This window comes from Cucumis sativus, chromosome 6 (genome assembly GCF_000004075.3).
Source record: "Cucumis sativus cultivar 9930 chromosome 6, Cucumber_9930_V3, whole genome shotgun sequence".
In the NCBI taxonomy this organism is placed as follows: domain Eukaryota; kingdom Viridiplantae; phylum Streptophyta; class Magnoliopsida; order Cucurbitales; family Cucurbitaceae; genus Cucumis; species Cucumis sativus.
The window spans coordinates 5215983-5240196 of NC_026660.2; the positions used below are offsets into that span (position 1 = coordinate 5215983).

General features: G+C 33.5%; 5 protein-coding genes, 1 non-coding gene and 1 pseudogene across 6 annotated transcripts; 2 read left to right on the top strand and 5 right to left on the bottom strand.

Moving 5' to 3' along the window:
• Positions 1-645: 645 nt before the first annotated feature.
• LOC101209822 lies at positions 646-1750 on the bottom strand (annotated as a pseudogene).
• Positions 1751-1935: 185 nt separating this feature from the next.
• On the bottom strand, positions 1936-5928 carry LOC101210069 (vestitone reductase). The gene is made up of 4 exons (XM_004144953.3): positions 5609-5928; positions 3898-4422; positions 3275-3470; positions 1936-2367 (listed from the first exon to the last, which is right to left on the bottom strand). The coding sequence occupies exons 1-4, from the start codon at positions 5730-5732 to the stop codon at positions 2226-2228; spliced, it is 987 nt and encodes a 328-aa protein (XP_004145001.1). The 5' UTR covers positions 5733-5928; the 3' UTR covers positions 1936-2225.
• Positions 5929-7339: 1411 nt separating this feature from the next.
• On the top strand, positions 7340-10137 carry LOC101221550. Its single transcript, XM_011658398.2, has 8 exons — positions 7340-7408; positions 7787-7904; positions 8025-8189; positions 8286-8443; positions 8520-8600; positions 9031-9106; positions 9203-9298; positions 9794-10137. Exons 2-8 carry the CDS (start codon positions 7808-7810, stop codon positions 9931-9933), a joined length of 813 nt encoding a protein of 270 aa, XP_011656700.1. The 5' UTR covers positions 7340-7408; positions 7787-7807; the 3' UTR covers positions 9934-10137.
• Positions 10138-10613: 476 nt separating this feature from the next.
• LOC101221777 lies at positions 10614-12094 on the bottom strand. The gene is made up of 2 exons (XM_011658399.2): positions 11625-12094; positions 10614-11554 (listed from the first exon to the last, which is right to left on the bottom strand). The coding sequence occupies exons 1-2, from the start codon at positions 11682-11684 to the stop codon at positions 10958-10960; spliced, it is 657 nt and encodes a 218-aa protein (XP_011656701.1). The 5' UTR covers positions 11685-12094; the 3' UTR covers positions 10614-10957.
• Positions 12095-14679: 2585 nt separating this feature from the next.
• Positions 14680-17321, top strand: LOC101210321 (40S ribosomal protein S13). The gene is made up of 5 exons (XM_004153698.3): positions 14680-14838; positions 14957-15029; positions 15527-15665; positions 15764-15950; positions 17074-17321. Exons 1-5 carry the CDS (start codon positions 14816-14818, stop codon positions 17105-17107), a joined length of 456 nt encoding a protein of 151 aa, XP_004153746.1. The 5' UTR covers positions 14680-14815; the 3' UTR covers positions 17108-17321.
• An 873-nt stretch (positions 17322-18194) lies between these two features.
• On the bottom strand, positions 18195-22257 carry LOC101207427 (probable 26S proteasome non-ATPase regulatory subunit 3). The gene is made up of 9 exons (XM_004144956.3): positions 22098-22257; positions 21872-21964; positions 21494-21684; positions 21249-21377; positions 21024-21160; positions 20816-20870; positions 20623-20733; positions 19379-19618; positions 18195-19031 (listed from the first exon to the last, which is right to left on the bottom strand). The coding sequence occupies exons 2-9, from the start codon at positions 21951-21953 to the stop codon at positions 18519-18521; spliced, it is 1458 nt and encodes a 485-aa protein (XP_004145004.1). The 5' UTR covers positions 21954-21964; positions 22098-22257; the 3' UTR covers positions 18195-18518.
• Positions 22258-23754: 1497 nt separating this feature from the next.
• LOC116404819 lies at positions 23755-23873 on the bottom strand. The gene has a single exon (XR_004217923.1). It is a non-coding gene; the product is annotated as a U5 spliceosomal RNA (small nuclear RNA).
• Positions 23874-24214: the final 341 nt, after the last annotated feature.

Consider the following 24214-nt stretch of genomic DNA (forward strand, 5'->3'; position numbering starts at 1 on the left):
TTATATCCTAAAAAGTATTAGATTTATAAAGCTAATAATGGTATTTCAAGAGAACGTGGTGCTGTATATTTGTCATACGTGTATACACGTTGTCTAATGTAATCATGCACTCATCATTTAAACAGCAATGTTAACACATTAGCATCGAACAAAATCATACCTCGAAGTTGGGATACATAATTCAATATTTTTTAATCACAATAACCAAATACATCCAACCAAAGAAAGTATTTAGCATTAAAAAAACAATAGTTTGTGAATAAAATATGTATTTCTATAACTTTAAAAATGATCAAATAAGTTCTTTGACCAAATTACTCTTTAATTTAATAGATCGTTAGACTTCAAAATTATCAAATAAAATTTGTAGTTTTCAATTGAATAGCAAATGGGTGAATGATATATAATTAACCTTTTGGGAATTAGAAAAAGCATGATGATATATAATGATAACAATGGTGGTGTAGAGTTGAACTCACTCTAGAGATGGTATTTGAAATTAAGGGTATTTGGCAGAGAGAAATTTAGCCAAATTTTGTATTGTGATAATGTGGGAAGAACAAATATATCTCCCATTTGCATTTGAATTTTCAAATAGAAAAATATGTGCTCTTGCTACCTCATCTAAGTGCACCATCTTTGTTCTTATAATTATACCATACTCACATCTTTATTACCTGCCATTAAGTTCCATCATCATTTACATATATTAACAATCACATGTTCAGTTAATATCTTGGAAGTTGGGTATGATCTTCCCCTTGTTACAATTTTATTTATGTAATCAATCTCACCCCAATAACTTTCATCCCACAACACTCCATTTTGTTGCTGTTATTACAAAATAGTATGGCTGATGCAGTTGAAGTGTACACAACTCTCCTTACTGTTCTTGAATTTAAACAGGCTTTCAATATCCCCAAAGTTCCATCCACTGCTCTTCTTATCACCACTTCCGCATCTTCTTTGTCCACAAAATCCACTGGAGTAGCAACATGAAAAACTCCAATACACCCTTCCATGGCATCTCCAGAACTGTCTGGATCATTCAGATCAGCGTTACATATTTGTAGATTCTTAATTCTTTGATGCTCCTGGTAGATTTGTTAAGAAGCTATAATCTCTTTTCTTCTCTGTAAATAAGAGAAAAAAAAAAATCGTGTTAGATTGTCAATCTAAGTTAGCATAGCTTAGTGGAAAAACTTTATAAGAATACATTTTTAATTACGCAAACTAAAGAGTCATTTTTCTTCCTAGCCCCGATCCTTGACGTACCTGGGTCAGATCTTACAGTGGTTGTGACGGAGTAACCATCTTCGAGAAGGCGCTTGACGAGCCACGATCCTATAAACCCACTACCTCCTGTTACACAAACTTTCCCCTTCATCCCACCTTCCATTTCTCTCTGTCATCTGCAAAACTAAGAGGTAGCATGGCTCTTCTTTATGCACCTTCTTTGTTTTTTTATCTTTTTCGTCTTTTTGAGTTCATAAGTGATAAGGCGCTAGATTTTCAAAAATTATTATTGGAGGAGAGTCAGGAGATGCATTGCTACTAAAGGTAGTTAGATAAAGAAACATTTTCATTCACCAAAGATGAAGTGCAGCCAATTATGTAACAAATGATGTAAACATGAGTAGCAAATGATTAGACACCATGAAGATTCATTTCAAAATTAATTGACAAGAAAATAAGTAATTCATCAAATCTTATAAACATTATAAAGTCTTTTGAATTTTCGAATGTGAGACCATCAACAAGCAATGTGAGATCTTCATCAATAATACAAGCCATAATGACTATTTTATAAGGAAATTGCAAAAAGAAAAAAAAAAACCTAAAATTTTGATGAAATTGACTGTGCTTAAATATAAAAAAAAACTGGGTGTGAAAAGTCTCCTAATCAAATCCAATCCAATAAACAGAGCCCCAAAATATGGCTTTCAAAGACTGAGGATCAGTATAAAATAAATTCAAAGTACACAACAGTTCCATGCTTCAGAAGTACCCCATCACTAATAAAAGTACATATGTTTCAGAAGAAAACAGACTATGCTAAACAGAAATAGGTACTACTTCAAAGCCAATTGTAAACATACAGATTTCGTATCATCCAAAGCGCCTAGAGAAATTAACCATCAAACTTTGCAATCAAGAACTTTGATTAACATCATTTCCATGTTTACTTCTCCTTTGTTTCATATATATTATTGCAAAAACATGAGCTAGAGATAACCCTTCTCTTTGCAGCTTTGGATTGCTCCATCAAGCATTTCTTCAACACCATACTTGTATTGGAAACCAGCATCCAAAAGCTTCTTTGATGAGACATCAGTGAATATGTAGCCTTTGACATCTTTCAAAGACCTGCAACAAGCCAGTTGTATTCATTTAATCTCTAAACTCAACATAAGTAACTACGTCTCACTTTGAGTTTTGAAACTTCATATTCCGTGTTATGAACTAGATGATGAAGATCCGATGTGTTTAATAGAAGAAAAACTTGGCATTTGACAAATAAACGATTCAAAAAAAATAGTGAACATGTAGACAAATAATTTTATAAATGAGATTTGATACGATGTTTCAAATAAGAGGGTAACAGTACAAGCAACTTTATTTTTACCAGGTATCAACTCTCATATAATTTGTATATCAAGTCATGCAATCAATCAATATTTATTCAATAAGCATACCATATAATTGTTTAGTTACCTACGAGAATGGATGGGTGCATAGAATCACAATTTAAAAAAATGAATGAATAGACACCATAATCAAAATCCACGAGTTGATAACTATTCTATTTATTTGTTTTTGAAAATTTTACATGTTCATCACGATCTCTTTACCATGGTTTTCATCTTCTTAGATAGAAGTTTGAATTTTTAGTCAAACTCCAAAAACAAAAACAAGTTTTAAAAACTACGTTTTTTTTTCATATTGCAAATTTGACAAATATCACTAGTAATTGATGGTAATCAGATTTTGTCATTTTTGCAATTTAGAAAATGTAGGTGACATAGACTCTATTATCGTAATTTTTTTTGCTAGTTTTGCAAACTCCTCCGTTAGTTTTCAAAAATTGGTTCGAAATCTGAAAACTTGTAAAAGGTAGACAAAAAAAACAAATAAATCAGTGGGCAGAAATAGTGTTTATAAACTCAATTTTAGTTAAAAGTTAATATATATATAGATATAGATATATATACAAACGAAAACTATATTTTCAAAAAAATTGTAACAAGGGAAAGTAATACGTAGTGGAACTCACTCGGGAGATGGTATCTGAAACTCTGGGTACTTGGCAGAGAAGAAGTTAGCCAATTCTTCCAATGTGATTATGTGAGAAGAACAAACATATCTCCCACTTGCATTTGGATTTTCAAATAGATAAATGTGTGCTCTTGCCACATCATCCACATGCACCATGTTTGATTTTAAGATCAATCCGTACTCTGTTTCATTACCTGCAAAAGTCACATGTTAAGATCATTTTGGAACTAAGATCAATCCATACTCTGCCTACAAAACTGTGTAGATTTTGTAAGACTCTAGCTCGAAAAATATTAGAATTATTAGTATGGCTATTAAAAGGAAAAGAGCATATTAGTAATTAACTAATAAGTTTGTTAGGACTTTTAGGATATAAATAGATGAGGTGAGTTGGAAGCAAGGTCTGAAAATTTTGGTAGTAATTTCCAGTGAGGGAAGTTGGGAGAGAGAAGCTCTCTCAAAAGGCTAGCGTATACTGTAGTTTCTCCATTGATATTGCAATATATATTTCTACTTTTAGTATTCTTTATGTTTTTTGTTGTTCTTGAGGGTCCGTACTAACAGATTTCCAAATCTATAAGTAAGAGCATAAGATACTTTAAAAGTGAAAACAACAAATACCTAATATCAGAGACAGTATCACATGAACAGAGCCGGGAATTTTAGGACAAATGAAGGGACCAACGACATACGTTGGAAGGACAGTAACAACTTCTAATCCATATTGCTGAGAGAACTCAAGAACTGCTTTCTCGGTTAAAGTCTTGGAAATCGGGTATGATCTTCCCAACGGTGCAATACTGTTGATGTAATCAATGTCACTCCAACAGCTTTCATCCAAGAAGTCTACTTTGTGGTGATTAAACTGCATGGTGGCTGCACTGGAAGTGTATACAACTCGCCTTACTGTTTTCGAATCTACAGAAAGTTTAAGGATGCCCAATGTTCCTTCAATCGTTCGTCTCGTCACTGATTCCAAAGGTTCTTTGTCATCCACGTCAATTGGGGTAGCAAGATGAAAGACTCCAATGCAACCTGCAATGGCAGGAGCAAAGCTGTTCGGGTCGTGAAGATCAGCCTGGTATATTTGCAGCTTTTCTGATGCTCCGGGTAGATTTGTCAAGAAGCTGTAATCTTTTCTCTTCTCTGTGTAAATTAAAATGAAAGCAAATTTAGATGAGGAAAACCAAGTTCGACAATTGATCTATTCAGTGATAAAAATATATCTCTTATAACCTATTTGATAATGATTTTGTCTCGGTGGCCTGTTTATAAATTCATACTTGTTCACTGATAACTTTAGTTGTAGTCTGATCTACCTCTTAAAATCCTTAACGAATTCTAAAAACTTCAAATAAATTAGGGCAATCTCTTAAAATTAAGCAGATGCTACAAACAAAACTATAATAATTAGTCTTTTAAGGCAAGGATATTATATACTTTCTTATTATTGTTATTAGAAGGTTTATGAATGTTCTGTTCAACTTACCTACATCTCAGCTAATATTACAAGATAATTTGTCAAATCCTACCCGAGTTAAACATTAAGTTTCCACAAATTATTAAATCTTAAGTAAGTCGCACCATAGACATTAAATCCTTTATTTACTAGTAGGTGACTCGTGAGAGTCGGCAATAATATAATATCCAACCTATCCACTTGAACTTGGCGACTGTTTAGTATAAATAGTTCTGTGTTCCCATGACATCATGTTCTGGTCAATATAACTAAATCCACACGTAGTGTAAAATCCAAGACTTCAACCCACAAACTGAGTTGAAAGAGGGGGCATGAAAACTGCTCTACCACTTGACTTTCCTAAACGCACAAGTAATGATGGGATGGTGCTAAGAACATGTGATGTATGAAAATTAAATATTCTATAACCTACTGGTTTAATATTTGAACTGTTTTAAAAGAGTAATCAGTCGAAGCCACTGTGCATAAATAGCAGTGAGATGATCGACTCTCACAGTAATTTCATCAAACACCAAACATGCAAACCTCAGAAGAAGTCAAAGAAGTGAAATGAAGTAAAGAATCCATAGCAGTAAGAAGCAGGACAAAAAGACTCGAATAATATTCAAATGACTCAAGTAGAGCTTAGGGAAAAGAAATCCCAATTCAAAGCCCATTTCTAAGACTCAAAGCCACTCGTTCTTACCAAATAATTTTATCCTTAACAATCCAATAATAAGATAGGATAACCCAGCAGCAAGTTTGAATAAATTACCACCAATAGCAAATAACCAGCATCAGAAAGTCTCAACCATGAAAATCTAAGAAAGTAAAACAGAAAACAGAAACCAAAAAATAGAAATGAGAAAATACCTGGGTCGGCTCTAACAGTGGTAGTGACAGAGTAGCCATTTTCAAGAAGCCTCTTGATTAGCCATGAAGCTACGAATCCAGTACCTCCAGTTACACAAACTTTCCCCTTCGCCACACTTTCCATTTCTCTCGATTTCTACTCTGTGTAGAAACGATTTGTAAATGGCATAATCCCACCTGATGTTTGTATTGAAAAAAAGAAACTTTGAACACTTTGAGGGTAAATAAATTTCTCTCACTCTTTATAAGAATACTTTAAAGAACTATTCTGTTAGAAACAACCATTTGGGATTCGAATGAAAATAAAGTTGGTTGTTTTCGACGATGACAAAAGAGATTTGCTGTAATAAGCGGATGTTTATGGCTTTGACAGTCCGATAGAAAAGGACAAGACGTCAAACCAGAGTCTGTGATGAAAATTAATGGCAATTTGTCTATAAACGAAGATGTTTTTGTACAAATTTTGAAGATTCACAGTTTAATTTTGATACAATTAGCACTTAGTCCTTTGCCCACGGCAACTTCTACTTCTACACATCTTTCTTCATCTATGATTCACTTTTTTGTTCATCTCTTCAAATGCAATTAATCTCTTACCTAATCATTCTATAAGTGTATCACATTTTACTTTAAATTATTTCCACTCCTTATTCACATTTTTAGATCAACTTCAACGTAAACAACTGCTTCACATATATACTTTCCACTCTATATGTTGATCAATTACCTAATTATTCACTAATATTAACATATTGAATAAGATTACAATTTTAAGTAAAAACGTGTCATTCAATAAATTTTTGGTTTTTAATTTCTAATAATCAAGTTTACAAACTTTGAACGAAGATTGCGTCTATGAACACTTATTTCACTATTGATGTTTTTGTTTGGTAATAGACTATTTAGCTTTGTTTTAAAAAAACCAAAGTTAAATATTTAAAATTATAAAAATACTACTTTAAAACTTGTTTGGGTGCTTTTGTAATCGGGCTAAGATTTTAAAAATTAGCAAACAATGCTAAGACAAAATTTGTTATCAATCAAGAAAATTGATCAAGATCTTACTCTACAACCTTTTGAGAGTATATTCTTTACTATAACCATGAATTTTGTTTTTAAAAACAAGAACTTGAAATTATAAACAGGCAGAGTTAGGGATATTTAAACTTTGACATTTCGAATCACTAACATATTTTGAAAAAAGTTAAGGGAGTTATAATATCGATACTATAAATCAATTCATAAATATTAAAAACAACAACATATTTAGTGTAGGCTTAAAGAAGCTCGAATCTGTTTAACTTGATGTGCTCTCTAATGTATGTGTATATATATACATATGTTTTAATAATATTAATATGAGTAATTAACTAGGTTAACGATAGAACTATCATTCATAGTATATTTTTCAAAATTTATAATTATATAATTAGATTTTTTTAAATAAAAGTAGTGATAATAAGAATAAAAAGAAGCGGAAGGCACAACACATAAATGAATTAAAAGAATTTACTAAAATAAAAGATTTAGTCAAACAAATCAATTACAGGTGATTAAATGATATATTATATATTATTTTCATTAACATGATATAGTAATTTAGAAAAAAGATTGGATCGAAGGAAAAATAAATTATTTTGGAACTTTCAGGAATATACACGTGGAGCTCTCGCGGAAGTTAGACGTGGTATATAAAGCGGCAAGAACCTCAACGGCCATTTGAGAAGAACGTCGGTTTTTCTAGTTTCTTCTTCGCGGTTCCCCGTGTTCGCGGGTTTCTCGTTCCCCATAGATCTTCAGGTAATTCCTATCTTCTCCTTCCTCATTTCTCATAGCAGTCCTTAATAGTGAAACTATTTTTTTTTTTTTCTTATTCTGGTTTGTTGAATATGATTATTATTTATTGCTGAAGGCATCAAGAAGACTTATTACCATTTGCATGAGGTTTTGAGTTGATTGTTGTAGTTCTTGGCTTCTTCTATTTTTTTGTTATTGCTTTAAAGTTTTGTGTAATCTGGGAAAAATTGGTGGAATTCTCAGTCATATGTATAGTCGTCTCACTCCGCTTTCTTCTTCGCATACTTGTACATAGCGCTGGATCCTATATGGATTGCCTCTGAATTCTTTTTCTGTGGACTGTTTTTCTTGTTGTAACGTCTCCAGATTACTGTTTTTCAGTTGAAATTAGCAGATAGTAGTATGGAGCAAAGGAGGGTAGCAGAAGGGAAGGACTCACTTTTCTCAGGCGACTTCATGGGTGGTTTCCCCGGATTTGGTTTATTTGGATCACGTAGAGGTATGACACCTAACCTTTTTGGGGAGAGGGATCCATTTGATGATCCTTTTTTTACTCGCCCATTCGGTAGCATGTTCGAATCGAGTATATCCGGTTCCCATATTGCTGCTTACGATGAAGGGAAGAAAGATGGGGCACCGGAACTTGTGATTCAAGAAATATGCTCTGATGATGAGGAGAGGGAGGAAGATGATGACCTTAGGGATCAGAGACATGGCAGGAATGAGAATAATTCTAGGTCGGGCCAGGAGCCATCCGTTGAGCATCCTGATGATTCCAATGATGGTAATTGAGCTTTGATTTGAGGTCTATTATTTTCACAAACCACGTTAATGATTCCAATTTTACCATGCTTCGATTGTTTCATTGATTGACGTCCAGAGCGCCAGATAATGACTCAAAGAAGTAGTGAGAATAGTAGCTTTAGAGTTCAGCCAAAGGCTGGTAAATCCAGTATCCATTCATGCAAGGTCACGTATGGGGGTGTAGATGGAGCATACTACTCTTCGACCAGAACTAGAAGGGTTGACAATGAGGGAGTAAGTCAAGTTCTTGTGGAATAACTGTAAACTTTGAATGAAGTATATGGTATTAATAGCAGGTCTTGTGAATCAGGTATTGCTTGAAGAGACGAAAGAAGCAGATAAGACAACAGGTCAGGCCACTCATAGGGTCTCGAGAGGAATTCATGATAAGGTATGTATTGGAAATGGACTCTGACCTTTAATCGGAAATTCACCATTTGTCCTAGTCCTTGATTATCTTTTGGCTTGGCATTTAATGCATAAAACCTAGTAAACTCTAGGGACTTGTTCTGAAAATGTTTCCCCCTCCAAGTTTTCTGCTTGTTTGATACAAGTTTCGAGTGGTTTTCCCTTGTCAGTCGTGTGAAACCATGTAGCTAATACGAAAAGCTGTTGGAAAATTGCCTTTTGTCATGTTTGTAATCTAATCGTTAAGATCTAGAGAGCACCGATATTGTATTTTTCCAATTTTCATATAATGCAGTGTTTCGTACTCTCTGTTTTTTGTTTATTCTTTACGATATTTGCTTCTAATCTTTATTGCTTGAGGTATGACGAAGATATAGAAAGCTGGGGACTAAAACAGTTGCACTGCTTTTCAGGGTCATTCAGTTACGAGGAAACTGAACCCGGATGGCAAAGTGGACGTAGTTCAAACTCTGCATAATCTGGACGAAGGTCTGCTTTATCTATTCAACTATAATTAATAAAATCATCTTGGTTTCTTCATGTCGAAGCTATTACATCATGTCTTGTCGCACCACTTTCTTACAGGAGAGCTTCCTGGTTTTGAGCAAGCATGGAACGGCAATTTTCAAGGGCATAGACAGGTTCCAAATGCTGGATTCCATCACATGGATCCCAATTTTGGTAATTTGATTATCTAGGCCTCGCATAAGTATTTGATTAGATTTCTTGTTTTAAAAATTAAAGCCTATCCTTCATTGATTCATTGTCTACTTTCTTGGCCAAACTTCTTGAAAAACAAAAAACTAGCTTTGGAAATCTAAGAATTAGCTTTTGAACACTAAAAATTAGCTTTCAAAAACTTGTTTTTGTTTTTGGAATTTAGTTAAAAGAATACTTCATTTACCAGAAAGTTACATATTATAGCTGAAGCAATCTAAAAACAAAGAAAGAGATGGTTGTGTCAGGGTCTACATCTTCAGAAGCATCTTTCTATCCAACCCACTCTAACCTAACCACATTTTGAACACCATCTTTCATTGCCAATTGCCGTATCGTTGGTTCATAACCCTCTCAAATACACCAACTGATGTTCTGTCTGTAAATTGACTTCAAAATGGCACTTCAGTTTGCCCTTTGATGTTGGTGTTGAATTTTGATTTAACATTGACAATGCAGATTCCAGTGGCAGTAGGAACAGTGAGATTTCAAGTTGGGGTTTTCCATTTTTGGCTGAAAGGAGAATTGAAAACGATGGTGGAAGGGACAGTTCTAGTTCTTGTAGAACCAAAAAGGTAATCAGGATCAACATAGAATAGAAGGTGAATGACGACAAAGAGATATTGCATAGAGTTGACGAAAGTAAATAAAAAATAATAGCATCTTTTCTCTTGAGGGGTTATAGTTTTGTAACGTTTCAGGTTACTTCTTGGAAATTCAAACAATTGATTCAAATACTGTAGTATTGCTCTTGCTACCACTAGAAACATTTTGTTATGGTTAAGAAGTTTCAGTTGTTTCAACGTATGGAGTTAAAAATTACATTTTTTTAAAAAAGATAAAAATGTATATTCTAACCTATTGAGTTGCAATTTTAAAAGTACGACTATAATGAACTCAGTTGTACTCCTGCCAAAAAAAAAGAACAAAGAACTTTCTTTTAACTTGTGTAGTCAGTGTCAGTGGGTTGTCTTAGATTATAATGGTGTCAAAATTGTACACCATTCTATAATTGAATATACAATTATGGAAGTGGGCTCCTTACCCGTTTGTACTCTTTTTCTTTTTTATAGTTGAGAGTATAGCTATTAAATTTAAATCAAATATTTATAACCAATGAAGTATATTACAGGTTATATTTATAAGTTCTTTCAAAAGGCTGTTATATCTACAACTCTTTTAGGGTTAAGACTTTTTATAAAGTCAGATTTCCTTATTTTTCTTGTATTTGATAAAGAGAACATATTTGTTAATAAAAGATTGATCAAAACCAAACTGGTTGTTTCGAAAGCTAAATTCCAATTCATAGAAAGTAGAACAGGCTCTTTCATTTCAATTTAGGACTAGTAGAAGGAGATGATTCAATAAAACAAAGTGAAAATGAAAAGAGAAATGTAAAAGAAAACGTTAAAAAATGAACACCAAATCGGTAATAAAATTCAAATAAAGCCGATCAATTAGTTTTATTCTGCCATGTTTGTGGTTTGTAAAACCAAATGATCGGGTTTGATTCTTTGGCTCCAACATGGACAAAATTGATTTATGTGTTCACCCTGATCATGTCGAAGTATTATCTTCTGTGAGTTTGTCTCAGTTATTAACCACTCCCTCCAAAAGATCAGTTTAGATGCGCTCCCGGTACACGTGTTCTTCACCGGAACGCTCATCGACGTGCATCGTCCAACGGCTCCTGGACTTGCTCGTCGAGATCATAGCGCCACCGTTCCCGGCTCCGCCGTTGGAAGATCCAATATGAATAATACTCAACCCCTGACCCACCGGCAAGCTCACTGACCTAACCACACGTGTTCCCTTGGGTATGAGCTTCTCGAAATCTCTGGGCCACGTACTTTTACATACCAAAATCGCCCCTTTCTCGCTTACTTTCACCAACCTCAAAACCCTACCGAAATCCTTCCGCTTACAATCCAGAACCACAAAGTCCACTCCTATCATCTCTGCCTCTCCAACAATAACCTCCGTCGGCGACGAAACACCAGCCTCCTGCAAGTTCTTCACGTACTCCGATTTTGCCCTCTCGTCCACCACCGCGCACACGTACCGTCCGCCGGTGTGCCGCGCGGCCACAGCAAGTCCAATGGTGGTGACCGCGGAGGAGGCGGCTGCGGGGGAGCAAGCGTGCAGAATCAGCTTGGCGTTCCAGCCAGCAGCCATGGCTGAGAGAAGTTCGGCGACGCCGAATTCTTCGAAATTCTCGCACTAAGAACAGAATGAAGAGAGATTTGGAAGAAAGAAATAGAAAATACGGAATATGAAATGGGTAACTTACAGATTTAATGGTATCTATGAAAGCTTTAGAAGCTGTTTCTGGAGACCAAAGGAGCTTCATCTTTGTCTTCTTGGGTATGTTTCTCTTTCTCCTGATAATATTGAAATTAGAGATTTTAGTTTTATATAAACATAGAGAGAGAGAGAGAGAAAGAGAAGGAGGTGACAAGTGTTGTCAATTCTCCGCACAACAAAGGGACGAAGAAAGGGACAAGTTTATCTCTTTTCTTTTCTTCCATTTTTGGAAATTGAAAAGAATTGAGTTTTCTTCATTAGTTTCTAGGAAATTGAATGTTTATTTGGACAGTGTAGGCGTAGCTGTAGATGCAGTTAACTGCATTTTCCGTTCTTCTATTCAATTCTTCTTCATTCTCAATTTTCGGTTCTATTCTTTAACCTTTCTTTTGCATTCAATGATTCTTGTATCACTCATATTTTAAACAATTTTTAACTTTTCTTTAACATCCTATCTTCTTCCCTTAATTTTATTCAAATACTCGTCTTCACGAAAATTATTTAGTGAAATTAATATATACACTATGAAAATATATGTAAATGTAGGTTTATAAAATATTCTTATAACTAGTAAAGTTAGTATTGTTCTTATAATTTGGCAAAGTTAATATATATCAGTGATCAAGTTAAATCGATACAACAAAAATAAAATTAGGTTAACCTAATTTATATTAATTATTTTAATACATAGTCTACTTATACGATTTGAACCCTTTGAATTATTGAGGTATGAAAATCTTAATTGTTAAGCAATGTTGACTTTTATACCACTTTAATCAACAACAAAAAAAAAAAAATCTCAATTAACTTGAAGTGATGCCACACTGTGATCATTTGATATGGATCAACCTTCTACCCCAACAACATCAAATGATCCATTTGAGGATGGTTTATCATTGTTCCATGAATTAAATAGAGTGGTTTAGTAGATAATTAATCTGTCTGTCAATGTTAGCAAAACACCATTCATCCTCTTACTAGACATGGAAAAGAAAACATAAGATTCGTGTGGGTTGTTCCATATTTAGATCTCCATCAATGGGTTGTTAAGGTTGGTTTGATACATTATGAGATGGCCAACAATTATATTGTTACAAATAGTGAGGTATTAATAAATCCAAGTTTGTATGTACTACTTAGTTGGGGAGACTTTCCTAAGAATGACTTTGGGCTTAAGGTCTCATAGCAAATAGAAAAAGTATTGTGTTTAGCAAGTGAATATAAGTACTGTGTTTAGAAATGTAACGAAGAATCCAAAGTACATCGATGATGATATTATAACTTTGTTATTACATATGTACTGGCGTTGTTTGTTGGTCAAATAGGTGGGTTTGGATAGTCGTGTGAACAAATAATTAGTTTGGTTAAATATGGTGCAACAGTCAACGTTTAGAGAAGCAAGACTCAAATATTAGGGACAAGAATCTCGTTTAGGTCCAAAATGGGAGACGGATAAAAGATCAAAAATTTTTCAATCAATTATCAAGAATGATGGAGATAATCATGTTTTTTTTAATGTAATGTGTATTATGCACCCTGTCGAATTATTTGATCGATTAAAAGTTTATTGTGCTGCAATTTTTTTTATCATTTTTCAAAATATTTTAATATTTCATACTTGAAATGTACAAAACATATCTATAAGTATTGGTTTTTTAATATATATATATGTGTGTGAAGTGTTTTCATTAGTTTTTTTTTTTGTTCAAGAGAAAAAACAATAGTTTATTTTTTGTTAGTTATTTCCACCAATTATTGAATATTTAATAGCTACATGATTAAGTACATTTAAACCATTGAAATGTGTACAGTACTTGATAAATTGATAAGATACAGGACCTCAAAGTAATGGTACCATAATTGATGCATTAAAAATTTTGAAGTTTTAAAATTTTGAAAGAAAAAGAATATAAATACATGTGTTCTTAAAACTTTTGGTTAATAATTCATTTTTTTTTTGTTTTTATTTAAAACAAAATGTTGAAGAGCATCACAAACCACCATTAATTTCAACAGTATATACATATATAAAAGAAAAATACAAATTGGATGTAAATTATTCATTATCTTTTCTTTTTATCAGAAATGATGTGTGGCCAACAATTAAAACGAATATATGTTGTTAACGCAAATACTCAGCAACAATTCTAATTAATTTTGCTTGTCAAAATTAAACTCACTATAGTTAAGGTTGATGCTTATCTTTTAGCTAATTATAAACTATATAATATTCGTTTGAAATAACATGTTATGCTTGATTCTAATATCCCATCATATTAAATTTAAACATCACAAAGTCAAATTTGTAAAGCAAAGTTGGGATTCCGTCCAACTTTGTTCTTCATGTTCTTATTAAATCAATTGAGAACAATGTTAAAAAGGGAAAAATTATCAATTAATTATAGTTAGTCCCATTGAATTGATAGGTTGTTTTAAAATTTTATTTGTAATTACCATCAATCATTTGAACTTATTTATGTTTATAATATTAGGGTCGTATCATGTACGATTTTTTATTGATATAATTTTCATTCGATTTTAGTATAGTAATTTTAGTTTTCTTAATTCAATTTATTTTTTTAATAAATTTTAAAATAAAGTAAATAATCATCATTATTTTTTTAGCAGCGTAATTATTATTACTTATAAGTAAGAAAAAGCACTACATCAATATATTTTCTAAACGCATATAAGAAAGACTAATGTGAACTAAATGTTTTTTTTTTTTAAATGTCAACAATAAACTAGTTGGTAATAGCAATAAGCTAAATAAATAAATTAACCTAGAAAGCATAAATACATAAATTTTGTCACACATATGTATAATTAACATGAGAGTATGTAACAAATATAAAGTTTAATTTGTAATTAACATCAATCATGTAAATTATTGTGGCAACTTAATTTGTATAAATTAGCTCCGATCTCCCTATGTTGAATGATTTACTTCAATTTTTGTCCTTAAAAGAAATAGAAACGATACTCACTTTTCTTTTTCATAGTAATAATGGACAGGGCTGGCTGGCCCATAGGCCCAGCCCAAAATTCCCAAATCAAAACCAAAACCCTAATAGCTGCCATTGTTTTGCAGTGTTGCCTTTCAGCGAAGGAGCAGACGAAGTTGTAGTGTTCAACCTCTGAGGATCGCTATCCGTCTCTTCCCCACGCGCCGTCGCCATGGGTCGTATGCATAGTCGAGGGTTTGTATTTACTTTCACCGAAGAAAGTTTGCTTTTAAGCTTCACGAAAAAATCTGTTTACAGCTTTTAAATGGGGTTTTTTTTTTTTTTTTCCCATTCTTCTTCTTTGCATTTGCAGTAAGGGTATTTCAGCTTCCGCACTGCCTTACAAGAGGACGCCGCCTAGTTGGTTGAAGATCTCTTCTCAGGATGTGAGAATTCCGCGCCAAATTTTTATTTTTCTAGTATTTTGGATTAAGCTTTGGTCGTTATAATTGATTAGAAATATAAAATTTTGGAATGGAAAATGTGTGAAAATGTAGATTTCATCTAATTCCATTCCGTTGTGAAGCCATTCGATCATTAGTTAATATCGAGGTTTCCAATGTTTTTACAATGCTTCGGGTTTCCAATGTGTGAAAATGTAGATTTCATGTAATTCCATTATGAGGATGGTTCATGTGATTGGCAAAATAATAGTAATTAAAATTGCAGTGCTCATTTTAGTGAAGCATGATGAAATGTATTTGAGTGTTATCTGAGTACCAAAGTTTGATGGTTGCTCTAGAGTGTCACTTTAAATGTTTTTTTCTTTATAAGAATGTCATTTTAAATGTTAGTCATTCTCAAGTTCTCATTGAAGGATGGGAGGTTTGTTTTTCTACTATCTGTAGAACTAGAAATTAATTTCTTTTCTATAACCAATCAGGTCGCTGAAAACATTTGCAAATTTGCCAAGAAGGGTTTGACACCTTCTCAAATTGGTGTTATTCTCCGTGATTCTCATGGGATTGCTCAGGTCAAAAGTGTTACTGGGAACAAAATTTTGCGTATATTGAAGGCTCATGGTGAGCCCTCCGTACCCTTCCTCCTTGAATTTTTTTCTTTTTTATACTTGGGTCGAATTATTCTTTGATTTTTGTCGGTTTTTTCTTGCATCCCTCAGGGCTAGCTCCTGAAATTCCAGAGGATCTTTACCATCTCATTAAAAAAGCTGTTTCAATCAGAAAGCATTTGGAGAGGAACAGGAAAGATAAGGATTCCAAATTCAGGTTGATTTTAGTCGAGAGCAGGATTCATCGCCTGGCCCGGTATTACAAGAAGACAAAGAAGCTCCCCCCTGTCTGGAAGTAGTAAGTATTTTGATAAGCAGAAGACAATGGATTATTTATTGCACTTTTGCATGAAAATGTTGCATAGTGTATACTAAAGTTTATATATTCTCACATGCTGCTGATCTCTAGCTTCCAAATTTTCCTAGAAGGATAAAAAGAGAAATTGGGTATAAAGGATGATAACCAGTTAGCATCTGGTTTATTTCAGTATCATAATAGCAATTGGATTTTTCTTTTTTGAGTGCAACAGGTGGGGATGGTGGGGGATTGATTTAATCTTAGGGGGATGTATAGGTCTGTGGCAAAAACTAGATTTATCTCATAAGATAACTAAAATGTAGCTTTGTGATGTTTCAATACATAGGTTCATTTATCTTTGCACATTGGATTGCCAAACTGCAAAGTGTCTTTACAGAATTGCATCTACTGCCCTAGACCTGAGAATCTTATTGTATGTGTTTGGTTCCAGTCCTTGCATTATGCTATAGCCACCCATCTCTTACTCCCAAGGATGGTTAGTCATCTCAAAACCAGCAATAAGTGAAAACATCGGTTAATAAGTTATTATTAACCTTTAGGTTTGTAACTAAGAGGTTAAAATGGCCCTTTGGAGCACTAAGTTGGTTATTATAGTTTGTAAGTTATAATAGTGTGTAGGTTATAATAATAGTGTGTATGTTTATGGTACAAACTATTTTAACGGGGAGAGTAAATAGTGAACGTAGTAACAAAGAAAGTGAGAATGGGTAGGAAATTGTAAACAATGTAGCAATTATGGATTTGAAATAGTAATATTGTAGATAATTGTAGCTTATAACAGCTAGAAACACCAACTATTGTAATTGGAGCTCTAAACAAAGCTCACTCCACCCACTTGAAATTTAGGGCCCACAAACAACCCTCAAGTATGTCTCCCAATTCTCAAACTCTTGCCATTAGGATGAGGACTTTCTGAAGGTCTTAGATCACCAAATGTCAGAATGTCAAACCATATGTTAAAGTTATTAGTTTGTGATGTTTTTGCTGATTCTTAATCGTTGTTCGCATCCTTCTTTATTGTGAAATTGTCTAAACATTGTCAATTTTGTATTCTTCTAACTGCCGAACTGTCTAATTGACCACGGGTGTTCGTTTTCTACAGTGAATCCACCACGGCCAGCACCCTCGTTGCTTAGAAGCAAGTATTTTGATGATTACTAAGAAAAACTAAGGAGTTATTTTGGGGATTCAACTTTTCGTTTAGTAGTTATGTTTAATACTTTAATCAGTGCCAAGTGTGGCAGTTATCCATCTTGTGCCTCAGATTGGAGTCATTGAAGTTTTGTTACTCTTATTGCAAATTTGATTTCTGCAATGTTTTTGTGAATGACTGTTGCTTCTTCAATTGCTCGTATGGGGTGCAAGTGTAAGTGCTTCTAATTCAGCTCAAGTTTTTATTAGCAAAATAATGTTTTTGAAAATTGATCAACAAAAAATATCCGATACAGAATTTTTACCATTTGGCTTAGAAATTGATTGACTTTGACTGATGCCAGTCAAGATAGATTTTCTTTTTGAAACAACATTTTTAAATGAAACAAATCTGGTTTTTAAGTTATTTAATTTCGAAGCCCTAAGTATTTTATGTTAGGTGATATTTCATAGGCTAAGTAGTTACCTAAAACACTACTACGAATAATTTGTTATTGCCAACTTGGGAGTTATACATCTGTCCTGTGCCTTTCATCACTCCATTTTTTATTTTTATTCATGATAGATGGGTAAAAATTAGAAATAGTTAATCACTCCTATTTGATTTTCTTTAGTAAACTTAAGTTTTTCTATATATATAAAATTAGTTTCAGTTTTTTGTTATTAATGACAGTTTCTCACAAATTTTAGGCCAAATTATAACAAATATCATTTGCCTTTTTGTCAAAAATATTTCTTATCTATCATAGATTTTAAAAGTATCTTGTATTTTTCAAATTTATTATATATAAAAAAAGCGACCTTGCTTTTAATGGACTTGGCATATGTAATTGCATTAAATGGAACCAGGTATTTTTTGTGTCCATTTCATCATTCCGTTTTCTTCAACGTTGAGGATACTTTGTTATTAATTTAAACTAAATAAATTTGATCTTTTCATTTAAATATACATGGGGTCAAAACCTTAATGGCTTAATCAAGACAGCCAGTCTAAGCATAAATTGGTTAGAACAATTACCCAAAGTACTTTTCATTAAAAAATAGATAGAAAAACTGGACATGAACATATTATTTAACTAGGTGAAACGATAAAATTGAACTGCAAGTAAAGGTAATAACGATGGAAGTCAGATTAAGTACAAAGAACAAAAACTTCTACTTAGCTGGAGTTACAATTCAGAAAGGTAAAGGTATAAAGATGGAAATCTCAAAGGACATTCCACAAATGAAGAAAGTTGCAAACACAAATAATTTGATAATAAAGAAAACGGCAAAGGGCCATCTGAACCACCAATGGATCAAAAATTCTCTCCCTACAATTTCTTAATAAAACTGTATTTATTTCATTCATGCACAAAAAGATCCATACCATCTCCTCCATTTTAAATAAGCAAGCTAAAAGTCGTCATCATCTTCTTCGGCTATGTGTTTTGCAAGTTCTTGTTCCTGCTGTTGTCTTTCTCTCCTTTTCTCAGCACTTTCTTTTTCCTTATGTGAATTTGGTGGAAACCGAAGGGCACGCACTGCCTCGTTATGCGTATTCAGGCAAAATGCAATCCTCGAGTTGAAAGCAGCTTGAGGTTCATTGGTCGAGTAAATATCACCAGTCTCCTTTGATACCATCCATCCATTTGCATGATCGACTGTCGCATCAATTGCTCCATCTCGAATTGCCTTGGAGACAATACTTTCAGCATCAGCAATGGGATTTGCTGAGTCCAACCTAAGCTTCTGAGCAACATCTGCCAGAGAAATGCGTGAATAGGAAATGCTAATGTTGCGAAGCCCAGTCCTGATGACATTATGTCGCAGCCTCACAATCAAGTTGTTGGTTCGATCTGAGCTGAAAGTACTAGAGAAGCGTTCAGCAACAATCTTGAAAAGCTCCAAGTCACCAATTCTCACAGCCTGAAAAAAAAAAGCATTGTTATTTAAAGAAAAGAATAAACTGGAATCACACTGCCATCAACTAGACTAGATGACGAACTATGGAAAAGTTGGAACTATTAATTCTTCAACCAAAAGGCCCTGTGTTATCCCCTCCACCCATATGTATCATCTATCGATACTATCAGCAACTGACCTATGGGTTCCACTAACAAGGATCCTGACAGTACCATAGCAATCCCCGCTTCGCCCATCCTATTCCTTTAATATATATTGATCCACCCAGGGACTATCTATAGCTAACCAACTGTAAACTTAATGAAAGAGAATAACTGAAAAGTATAAAAAAAATAACCAACAAAAATTACATTTGTAAGTTCAAAGTATGGCCTCAGAGCTTTCTCCATGTGTTTCTGCATGAAAACGGTTCTCTCAGGAATTTCTCCTAGCAGCAAGCGAACAATGATTGCCCATTTGTTGCATTGTACTCGAAAACCAAGAGCAGCAATGGGTGCTTTCCCAGCAGCTTGTAGAAGAGATCCCTTTGCATCTGTATACTCCAGCTGAATGGTCCTGATCTTACCAAGGTAAAACAGGTACCTACAGAACTGTAATGATAAATCATTATGAGATATCTTCCATTCTAGCTAATAACTGAAGCCTAATACTAAATAACATCTCAGAATACGATGCTTAGATTCTTATGAATTAACATACTACACGGTTGCTATATACTACAATTTCACAAGCATATGGCTAATCATGCCAATTTTATCGATTTCAACATCAGGTTACCTAAAGGTATTTTTTGTTATCTTATACCATAAATTTCAAAACAAAGGATTCAATGAAGAACAAAGTTGTATTTCATTTTTTCTGTGTTTTCAAATATACATTTGATGGCAGATTTGGAAATTGTATCCCAATTTAAGCAGTTGTCCAAAATATAAACTAAAATTTTAGTTTTTTCTATAAGCATAAACAATAAAATAGTAGATAATACCAACTAAATATTAGGTTACAAACAAGTTTTATGTTATAAAAGTTGCAGAGTAATGATTTTACAATAGCATATGAATTATAATATATGATATTGTGCCTATTTTAATTTAACAAAAATAAAATTAGTTCATAGAATAGAATACTATCATTAAAGGCTTTGTTTTTCTTTTTTTTCTTTTTCTAGTGTAAGCATGCAGTTTAAAATTTCAAATTCAAGTGATTATTATACAAAAAACGTAGAAACACAGTTGTCATCATTTTCACTATTTGGTTCGTAGATTCCAAAAATAATTGAGGATAAATCTTCCAAACCAAATATTTGTTGAATCAATTTGACTCAATGTAAAACAAAATTTAGAACATGCTAGAACTATCTAAATGATGGTTGGGTTACAACTACTAGAATATCTTTTTGAACTCAAGGACACAATAGTACAACCTATAGATCGATCCTATTCAAGTAAGGTCGTTACATCTATTAGACTATTACAAGCATTTCTATTAGGAATGCTGCCTTATTAAATCATAAAAGTATTTCAAGAACCCACAGATATTTATTTCCTTAGAATAAAGAAAGATATTAAAATAGAACTAGGAACTTAAAACTTGCCTGCTGATTTGAGTGACCTTCAAACCGGGGTGCCTTGGACCTCAACTTCTCAGCTTGATCATATAGGTTGTAGTGGAGATAATTACGAAGTAGAAGGTTAAGTAGGGTTTCCTACATCACATTGTTGTCCATACATAAGGTGGCATCATAATAAACTCATGGCATAATCCACTGAAAAGATTGGAAGAAGTACCTGACCCAACTCATCGTGGCGCAAGGTTGCAATGCGATGCAGGGCTAGGAGGTTACTGTCAATAAAAAATTTCAATATTATATGACAAAAATCTATACAATTAGGCATTCATCCTCATTTCTATACTCCATATTGAAACCACAAGACCCATACAGAGACATAACATTAACTACCACAACCCTATTACAATTTTAGATGATAAACTAACCCCCTTATTTCTGCAAGATCGCCAGTGAGTTCATAGCTGAGGGAGTAATAGAAGTAGAGCCTGGATGCTAAAACATCAACTGTTCTCCTATTAAGGTTCTTAAGCCGTGCAATGCTTGCTGAGGCGCAAGCCTTAGCCTGAAATTTTCGGTAAGTGATCAGGATGGTCAGACAAGATTAAAAGAAAACGAAAGAAAAACACTGATTCATTTGCAAAAAAACTTACATCGCCATATTTCTTGTGATCAATCAAAAATATTAGCACAATCAAGTAGCAAAATATCTCTATCTCGGGCAAATGGTGTTTGGCAGGAGCTTGAGTGGCCGTGTCAACATCCATTTCACAGTCATCCTCCTAAGCAATTGTACAATAATTTGAAGGCTAAGAACACTACCACCAAGAACCAAAACTTACACGGATCAAAGGCACACAGAAACAAAAGAACAAACTAGCCAATAATTTCTAAGTACCTTCGGAAGAAATGAGGATAACCTAGTGTGCACCTCAGACCCTGTGGGGAGTACAAGATTCAGAAATTGAGAAAGAACAGAAGCCTTTAACTTGCGCCTCAACGCCATAGTGAGACGAATGGCACGAACAATCCGCCGAACCTCCCGGGCATAGGCCCCGGTCTCAATGAGCGACACAATTTCTTTCAAATCTAATTGAAAAAAGAAATCACGAGTAAAATTCAAAACCAAGAACTTTAAGAATTGAGTGAAGCCCTAAAGACCAAACATCCAATATACCAGAAGATATCCCAATCCCTAGAACAGCAGTAAAGAGTTGCATTCAAATAAACAACGCAGAAAAACAGGATTGAGAAAATATGGGCAAACGTTTCTTACTCTGTATAGTTGAGGGAGACACTGAAGAGGAAGAAGACGACAATGGAGCAGGAAGCTCTTTCATCTCGGCGTCTTGAGTCATCTTGGAGAGTTCTGTATGAAAATCCCACAAACTAAACAAGTAAATCAACAAAAAAAAAAAAAAGGTGGAGAAACGAAAAGGAAGAAGCAAATCGATAATTGTGGTGGATCTGACTTCAAATTGAGAGAAAGAACAAGATCTTACAGAGTAAAATGGATCAGAGACGAAGAAGCTTAAGGGTTTTCTTCAAATTTCTTCTTCAGCAAGACAAATCCTCAGTGAAAGTGAGGAGAGAATAAACGGGAAACAAAGCTGAACAAAAGATCTAAACGACGTCGCTTTGACTTTTTATCTGAAAAGAAGAAAGAAAGAAAAATAAACAAACAAACTTTGAAAATTTATATTTTATCGATGTGTTGGTGCATATGCGAGTGCCTATGCCTAGTTTTGTGTTCTATATATACATATATATATCAACCCTAAATGAAAACGAGTTTAGCTCGTGAAGATTTGACGACATTTTAAAATTTTACTAATTGTTCTACAATTGTTGCAATCGTTGATAGTGAGATAAAAGATATATTGATTGCAATATTTTATATGCTAAGAGTGAATTTACCCTTCTTTCGATGTTCATATGCTATTCTCCATTAAGCAATTGTCAATAAATTTTAACATAATATTTAAACGTTCAACTTGTTTCTTTGAAAAACTAGAAGGTTAGTTTTATTTTCTAGACAAAAACGACCGAACTCAAGAAAGCAAGCGCATGTTCAAATATTATTAAAATAATCTTACTCGATTAATCATTAAAATATCACTATCTTTTTTTTTTTGTTACAACAATCATAGGATAAAATTGAAACACATGCTAAATACCATTAAAATAATTTTACTTTGACACTAAATAAAATATAACTTGACTATGTGTATACACACCATTAGTTGTATACATTTTCCTCGCATTATATTATAAACAGCAAGAAAAGCATGCTTAAGTTATAAAGATGCTCATTCTATCTTGTAGAGGATTTTGTAGGGTGCCCAATCGAATAGATTAGCACCAGTCTTATGATTCTAGATTATTGAGTAAGGGACTAAAGGATTGTTGCTAAATACTTTTAATGAACACGTCAAAGTAATTTCTTATGATGGGTATGTGTACATGTTTAAGTCAAAATGGACATTGTCTACCATTATTGAATACTCTAATTATATAGATCATAAAGTCCTATAAACTATTTCTTTAAGTTATATAGGAATGCCTCTGTTAAGGAACTCCTCCAAAAGCAGGCATGCGGTGAATGCAATCAGCAAAAACAGTATTCATTGCATACTTTATACAGCTTAATTGATGTCCATTTTCTCTGCCTTTTCCAATTATGAATACGTTGACTGCCCTACCCAATCACACCATTATTCTAAAATTGAATCTCGGTTTACGTTAATTATCAGATTAATTAATCATTTATATCTTTCTTGTGTTTTTTTAAATAAGTTCTATCACAAAGGAAACAATTTCCTTGTTGGTGTAACTGTGATAATATAAATTATTCCTCGGTCGTACTAAACTTAAGTTATTTCACGTTAATTAGTAGCTAATATATTATCATTTTGTATGTCCCATTATTTCCTTAACATGACTTAGCAAAAGAAGAAAAAGAAAACCACTCAACATGAAATGCAATAGAGCTCACACTAAGGAGTAAGGACAGGACGACACCTAAAAGCAGAACAGAAGGAATGTACACACAAACATAATATATACTACAAATATGAAAAGATATAGTTCGTATAAAATCAACATCATTATAATCATAAATCAGATCAATAAAAGAAAGTTTGAGTTTAGGAATATAGGATTTTCTCGAAAATGAGAAAATCCTCCAAAAATAGGCGTATGCCGGTGAATGCGGCAAGCACACGGTATTCTTTAGTAAAAGGCGAAAGAATAGTTCGCTATGGGCTTACCGCCCGGCTCCGTGAACTTGATGGTGGCAATGCAACGGCATTTTATACCCTCCAACCCGTGTGCGATTTTTGAAGATTAGCGATGTGGGAACTTGGCCAGTGTTTACAGGCCAATCTCTTTTATGGCCCAAAACAAAATTCCACTTACTATTTACATTAATCGATAGGTTAACGGTAGTTGGAGCTCATTTGCTGTGGATCTGTTCAGATTAATTTCCGTGTGTTTTCAAATATTCTTTTCGATAATTGGAAACATTCTTAAGCACTTGAAATGTCTAATTTTTTCTTTTTTATAAATAAAATGGGTTGCTTTGCTTTCATATATAATTTAATAGATAAGTTTTCGTTCG